Source organism: Mandrillus leucophaeus, unplaced genomic scaffold, assembly GCF_000951045.1.
Source record: "Mandrillus leucophaeus isolate KB7577 unplaced genomic scaffold, Mleu.le_1.0 Scaffold73, whole genome shotgun sequence".
Taxonomy (NCBI): Eukaryota; Metazoa; Chordata; class Mammalia; order Primates; family Cercopithecidae; genus Mandrillus; species Mandrillus leucophaeus.
The window spans coordinates 2,342,452-2,350,208 of record NW_012107919.1 but is presented as its reverse complement, the minus strand read 5'-3'; the positions used below and the strand labels follow the sequence as shown (position 1 = coordinate 2,350,208).

At 46.4% G+C, this 7,757-nt stretch overlaps 1 protein-coding gene across 1 annotated transcript in view; it reads right to left on the bottom strand.

The window, feature by feature from the left end:
* The window catches only part of LMO2 (LIM domain only 2 (rhombotin-like 1)), a 6,667-nt gene extending 2,933 nt beyond the window's left edge, over nucleotides 1-3,734 (bottom strand). The window contains exon 1 of the mRNA XM_011965547.1: nucleotides 3,185-3,734. Within this exon, the coding sequence (XP_011820937.1) occupies nucleotides 3,185-3,420 (236 nt within the window). The 5' untranslated portion in view covers nucleotides 3,421-3,734. The remainder of the gene's footprint in view (nucleotides 1-3,184) is intronic.
* Nucleotides 3,735-7,757: the final 4,023 nt, after the last annotated feature.

Genomic DNA, 7,757 nt, shown 5'->3' with positions numbered 1-7,757 from the left:
GCTCATTGTTCGGGCCAGGGCCAGCTAATTTTCCTCTGAATCCTGCTTTCCATTTGAAGATTTCCGAGTGTTTCCAAAGCACCGCCTGGGAGCAAACTCATTACTGGGGGAGAACATTTTATCCCAACGTAGCAGATGGTGGAGCGGCAGGTAACCGCCACATTGGAGGTCACGGAGTGGAAAGACAGTTCTGGTTTCCTGACTGTTCTGTAAGTTAAGTTTGGGCCTGAGCAAGGATGAACGACTGAGAAAACAGTGTGCATGGCATGAATCCAACCGCCTGGGGTGGGCGATCCTTAAGGAAGGAGGGAGCTTATTATAGGGAAGTCAGGGGGTAAATTACAATCCACATCAGGCAGCTAATGAAGGGAAGGACAAAGGACGAATATGTGAGAGACAAGTTCAGGTCCCAGCATCACCTCTAACTTACCAGGTGACCTGAGCAAACGGAGTCCCCTGCACAGGCTTCCGTGACTTAAGCCGTAAAGCAAGGGAACTGAAAGAGAAGGCCCTTGTAGCCCTTTCCAGCTCTGGGATTCTGAGATTCTAATATTCGCAAAAAATAAGCCAGGAATTGACACCTAACTTGAACATTAACCTCTGGCACCAAGAATTGGTATCTTAGGCTGGATATGCCAGAAGTGGCCCCTGAGGCAAGGATTTATGTGTCAGTGATTTATGAATGATGCATTCTCAGGAAAAACCTGGAAGGCAGCAGGGGAGGCTGGAGGGAAGGGGAGGAGGCCAAGCCAAGTTGTAACCTCAGGCAAAGTCCCTCAGAGGGGAGGGACTCTGGAATATAAGTTATGCCTGGCTTCAGGCAAGGCTGCAGGGCTTGGTACTCCCACCATGTCCGTCACTGGTTAAGGTCCGTTGGGGGTGTAGCGGGGGCAGGCATACTTCTGGCTCTAACAGATTCAGGTGCTGGCTGTTAAAAGCAAAACCACTGCCATCACCACCACCCCACCACTCCCAGCACACTACAATTAGTGAAAAGGGATCCAAGGAGATCTGGCTCGGCACAGACATGAACAGCTGCTCTCAGGTTCCCAACAACACAGCAGAGTTGAGGTTCCGCATGGGGGTCTCATGAATATTTGAAGCGAAATGTCGGAAAAGAACTGTAACAGGCAACTCAGCCACTGGAAATCCTCATGGGGACAAGTTATCCTAGGGGTGAATTAGAATTCAACCCCATTACAGGGCTCGTTCAGTCACTCTTCCAACTTGCCTTGTTCAAAGATCCTGCCAGATATACCAAGAATGCAAGTAAACAAGATCTTGGCTAAAGGACCATCCCTGAAGCAAAAGACAATTTTTCTCCTCTGTCAAGAGGTGTCCCATCTTAAGCTCTCTGCTGCCCATTTTAATAACAATAATATAAATGTTAAAGGATGGCTGGAAATGCCTGCACTAACGCAGAGTTAATTAACATGTTGCCTAGGAATGTGGCAGGGAGAAGAATTATTTTATGTCACCAAGACACAAGTTAATTAACATTGGGTTCTCCCAGACTGTTTTTTTTTTTTTTTCCTTCCTCTCCTTTTTGAAAATGGAAAGGATTAACAAGCCCAGGCAGCAATGGTTTTATTCCTGAATGTTATATAAAACGGTAGAGATAGGGAGAAGCCGGGGCTCTTCTGACCTTACTCAATCTGCACTTCATTTAATAAGATTCAAATGATTTGACAGGGATGGAGTCAAGGGTCCGATGGGATTCATTTACCCGTCTGCCTTCTCACTGACTTGGCAAAGTGGGAGTGAGCAAAACCAGGTCTGTATTTATCCCAGTTCTATTTTTTGGGACTTAAAAAAAGGAAAACTGACCAAAATTATAAGCATGATCATTGCAAAACCCTACTTATTTTCTGGGAACCACCATATCTGCAAGGACTGCAAGGACTTTATCTGGGAATTCAAGAAGGACAAAAGGCTTCTTCCATCAGTCTTTAGGTAAAGCCTCCTTCACTGTGAAACTGCCTGCAGTTTTTTGGTTTGGTTTTGTTTCTGTAACGTAAAATGCTCCGAGGGCAGGCTCGAGGGGAAAAGCTGGCCCAGCAGCCAAGGGCGCTGAGGTCTCAACAAGCTTCCATGGGTTGGATGGTCCGGGTGCATCACAGACCCTCTGCTCCAGGAAGACGGAGAAATCCTGACAGCTACACAGTTGAGCAGATCTGACAGTAGAGGGCACAGAGAGTTACCTCCACGGCAGCTCCTCAGAAACTAGAAACGCTAGTACATTCTAGGCAAAGGCATTCACAGAGTGCTGGAAAATTCGGATGGCCAACAGAAGCAGGGGAGATGTCCTCAGCTCCTGTCTTACTTGGCGTGGTCGAGTTCCTATTTTACCCTTCCATTCTTCCATCCCTTTGCTCATTAGATTGGAAAATAATGATTACGTCATAAGGATGTCATAAGAGCAGCTAACATCTATTTGATCCATACCGAGTCAAGTAGTTTATCTGCATTATTCCATCAAATCCTCCCCACATCCTTAGAGGTAGGTGCTATTATGATCCCCATTTTACAGATGAGGAAATCGAGTCTTAGGAAGGTTAAGTAACTTTCCCAAGGCCACTGGGAAGCAACGGTGTTGGGACTCGAACCTCCAACTGCCCGCAGGGCCTTTGCCTTCTGTTCTTCAAAGACTGCCTTCCTGCTATGAGTCAATGCTTGGAGCTCCACATGCCTTCTATTGTTAAATTTCTCATCATACAATACTGCAGTCATACAAAAGAATATTTATAACATATATATATGTGTGTGTGTGTGTGTGTGTTCTGAAGCATTCAAATGAGGTCCTCAGAGCCCACCTCCTAAGTTAGAAACACTCCCAGTTCCTCTGATCCTCCGTGCGTACCCCTCCTCAACCCCATCCCCTGGCTTCTCCCGCTCCCCAAGGGAACAACTTCTCTGAATTTTGGGGGTACAATTCTCTTGCCTTTAAAGATATTAGTATTTTACCACATAGGAACGTAACCCTGAAAATATGCTTCTCAAACAGGAAGAAATGCCCTCTGCTTCTCGGCAGGGGAGCTGAGACTCAGTTTCTGCAGCCTGACCTCTTTCTATAGGTGGTGTCTAAGCCTGGACCAGGGTCGGGGGCAACATGCACAGACTGCAGATGTCCAGGGACCACCCAGCCTCCCTTCCGAGGGCCCCAGTGGAGTGCCGCGGAGGGTACCTGAGATAGTCTCTCCGGCAGAGCTTCCGGCCCAGTTTGTAGTAGAGGCGCCGCCCCACCTCGCCCAGCCGGCAGCCACAGAGGTCGCAGCTCAGGCAGTCCTCGTGCCAGTACTGGTCGATGGCCTTCAGGAAGTAGCGGTCCCCGATATTCTGCTGGCAGCCGCCGCATGTCAGCAGGGACGGGGGGATCTGCAGCACCTCATCCACTGGTTCCCTGGAGAGAAGGCCAAGCATCAGGGACAGCCTCACCAGGGTGAGACCAGCACCGGGGGTCCGAGATCATTTTGGGCTAGACAGGGTACCTCACCTGACTGCCTTTTGGTGACCTAAGGGAGAAGGGACAGGACAACACGTCCCTTGGCCAGATTGCAGAGTCCCAACCAACCTTGGGTTAAGACGGAAGAGAGCCAGACCTTACTCCCTAGATCTCTAAGAAGTCAACACAAGGCACCAAGAGGCATCAAAGGCAACTGCAGGTGGCAGTGTGCCCCTGCCCATGCCCAGCACTACCTGGGCACCTCTGGTCTCCTTCTGCTTTTTCCCTCTCTCCCCGCTGACTCTCCCTTTCTGTCTTCACAGATTTCCCTCATTTTCCTCCTCCTATACCCTGAACCCAAGGGCACTGCCTAACCTCAAAGGAGGCACCCTGGACTAAAAGAGTCGCTCACCATCAGGGCAGTGGACGACCCAGAGAGCTAAGAATCTGCAAATCCCCTGTTGAGTAAAGTGTCATCCTCCCTCCAGCCCTTCCCCCCCCGCACAAAAGCAGAGGTGAGGAAGAAAGAAGAATGAGACCAAACATTATTTTAGGCTGCTTTCTCTTTCCAAAATAAAAATTCCATCAGGATATAATAGGAATTCTCCTAGTTTTACTCTTTCACAGAAATTCCATTTTCCATTCTTCCTACTGAAGGAATACTTGGAGGAAAATCCCATATTGTAAGGCCATTGTTACACTTATGAAGAACATCAAATAGGCCTTTCTTTCCTTACCTGAACATTTTTATAACAGTAAAGCTGATTCGGATAAAGTTGATTTGAGGAAGAAAATGAAGTGGGGGCAATGATTATTTCAAAGAGAGTGGAAGGCAATTAAACAGTCATTGACATCTCAATCCAGCAATTGTTAATAGGCTGTGACACACGTTCTTTCATTAATGTGCCATGCATAGTATCTCTTGTTCACTTTGCTTCACTGGAATCTGAGTACTTTTTTAACATTTAAAAATAAATAATTTTGCTAAAAGAAAATAAACGAGTAGAAGGAATTATTCTAGTGTCCCCCAAATGGGACACAGGAAACACTTAATACTTGTTGATTTGTAATAATTAGCAAGTGTTCTCTGGAACCTTAAACACAAATCTATTTCTTAAAAATCTATTATGTTTCAAAAACCAGACCTTCTTCCAACTGTAAAATTCCCAAAGGGAGTTTCCTCCTGGGTGCCCTGCAGGTATAAATCCATGTCTCCTATTTCTAACTGGTACTAACTTACCAGGTAACCTTGTGTCCTAATTGGTCTGAGCCCACAAAGCCCAGCAGTCATTATACTTGGGGACAGGAGGCTAGGTGGCTCAATGTCTATTAACACTCTTGACAACCTCAGAGGATTCTGTCATGTGAAGAATGAAGCCTTTCTTGTGAATATTTAGGAGTGTTAAAGCCATGCCCACACTTTCTAGATACAATGTAACAGCACTTCATGAGATTATCATCTTTGGAACAAGAAAATGTGAAGCTCAAGTTAGTTTATCTGGGAAAAAAAAAAATGGCCAGGCACAGTGGCTCACGTTTGTAATCCCAGCACTTTGGGAGGCCAAGGCAGGAGGATCACTTGAGCCCAGGAGTTTGAGGCCTCCCCGGGCAACATGGCAAAATCCTGTCTCTACAAAAAATATAAAAAATTGCCCAGGCTTGGTGGCATGAGCCTGTAGTCCCAGCTACCCAGGAGGCTGAGGTGGGAGGATCACCTCAGTACAGGAAGTTGAGGCTGCAGTGAGCACTGCACTCTAGCCTAGACAACACAGTGAGACCCTAGCTCAAAAAAATCAAAACTATAGTTTCTTTTTTTTTTTTTTGAGACAGAGTCTTGCTTTGTAGCCCAGGCTGGAGTGCAGTGGCACGATCTCAGCTCACTGCAAGCTCCACCTCCTGGGTTCGCGCCATTCTCCTGCGTCAGCCTCCCAAGTAGCTGGGATTACAGGCATCCGCCACCAGGCCCAGCTAATTTTTTGTATTTTTAGTAGAGACAGGGTTTCATTCACTGAAGCCTTGCTTTCTTTCCTTTGTTTCTACAGATTGTATATAAGGACTGCCATTTTCCCTTCTAATAAGTAATACCCTAGCGTTTTTATGTGTATCAACTCGGAATTGCATCTCTTCTCTTTCCACAGCCCATGGTCTTACTCTGGGCTTTCAAAACCACTCATGGGACCTCGACAGACATTGGATGTCCCGATGCAGATGCTGCCAAAGGACTGTGAAAGAGGATAATTTGCCCTTAGCTGGTGCAAAACTGCCTGGAATTCAAATGAACTGCTCTTGTTACTCACAGGGGAGGCAGTGGGGGCCACCAGTGGCATAGCAAGGGAATCTCTGTGTTCATGAATTCTGGCTGGCTTTCTGTCCAAATGTTTCATTTGCATATAGCTAGGCAAGTCTCCATCTGTAATTTGGAGATGCTGATTGTAATGACCCAAGTCGGCTTTGAGGAAGTACACAATGAAGCATCTAGTAGGATACTGGACAACAGGAGGAACGTAAAGTAAAAGAGTTATGGTGATGGCCTGAGATGAGATGGAGAATTAAAGTATAAGATATTGGCTCTGTCTTTCTATAATTAATTGATAATATCACATTATACTTAGTGGGCAATCCAAGACAATGAATGAGATTGATTCACCCTCAAATTAATATTTTATATTCTCCCAGACCCTTATCTTGAATATTACACCTGAGTATCATTTCAGCCTGGATTTCTGGGATAATCATAACAATTTCTAAGGGGGTGGAGAATGTGCTGCTGCAATTTCTCAACTAGCTTGTCCCTCTTTGATCAGAAACTATCTTCGCTGGGCAAATAGTGAAGTGAAGGAAGGAGCTGGTGAGCCTCCAGCAGTAGATACCTGCTGTGTTAGGAAGTTAGGATGTTTCAGTTTTCTAACCTCAGTGAAAAAGCACAAACTTTGAAAGATGCAAACTTCCTTCAGGGAAATGAAACCTTCAGATTTACCTTCTAGTGAAAGGATTAGTGACTAAATTCTGCTGATCAAAAAGGCATGAGGCACCAATTCATCCAATTCACTCCCTTATTGTGTTACTATGATCTTGCCCAGTCTCTGAAACTCAAAGCTCAGTTGTAATTTTAAGTTTATTTTTTAAAAAGTGATGAAACCACCCTTTAAACCCATTGTTGACATAAACATACTTTTAAAAAGAAATGTTATTTTTCTCCTGAGAATTTGTTGAAGGAAGTGGGGGGTTTTTGCTACAACAAACCTAGCTCATTACAGAACTGGTGTCTTAACCTTCAAGACGGAATAGTGATGTTTATATTCTCATTGGATGGTGGTACTTCCTGTGTTTTATGAGAACGTGCTGAGCTTTTATGCTGCTAACTGAGGGTAAAACCCAGGTAAATAAACACCATAGAAAGCCGAAATTGAAGGGTGTATGTGTGTGTGTGTGCGGTATTTCAAGCAGGAAAGCACAATTCTTTCAAACCAGGAAAAGAAAAAACAAAACAAATGTCTCTTAAAAGCACAAATGGACAAGTCATTAACCAGCTCCTTTGGTCTTGTGTAACAAATCCCTTCAAAGGATTAGAGGGGGACTTCAAAGGAATAAAAATTCTCAAAACCAGACAGCTAATGACTCTTAAAAGGGCATTTGCGTTGACAGGAAAATGATATCTTAAACACCCCTTGCTACCCATGTTAACACTAAAGAATTGGTGAGAGATAGAAAAATATTCCAAACCAGTACGAGGCTCAGAAAACAGATGCGGTCAATGCTCATTAGAGCTCTGGTTCCCTGACCCCAAACCCTTTTGAGACTATGCTAAGAACTACGAGACTCTACTCCCTAGAAGAATTCACCTGTACACAAAATGGTGCGTTAACTTTCGAGGTTCACAGGCCCCCATCGGTGGACCCCGAGGAGGGCTACACGTACTCAGATTTACTCCGGCTTTCGCTGCTCTAGAAATCCCCGGAGGCCCAGAGCCAGCTCCGAGGTGGTCGGTCGGACCCCTCACCCGCCCGTTACCCGCGCGGCTGGCAGCGGCTCCACCTGAGGACCGGGAAGGCGGCCGCTGGGGACCCCGGAGGCCTCCACTTGGAATGTTCCCCTTTCCAAGACCAAATGGACAAAGAGAAAGGGCCGAGAAGGAGAGGTGAGAAGGGAGCCGAGTCAAGCACGGAACGCGCTCCGGACTGCACCTGCACGCCTCCAGGCTCCCCTTGTGCCTGCTCCCGTGCAAACTTTCTGGCCCGCGGTGGCTTTAGGCAGCGTCCTGATAGCCTGGAGTGGCCCGCAGAGGCGCCGGGCCGACCCCTCTCCCTGCCGCCCA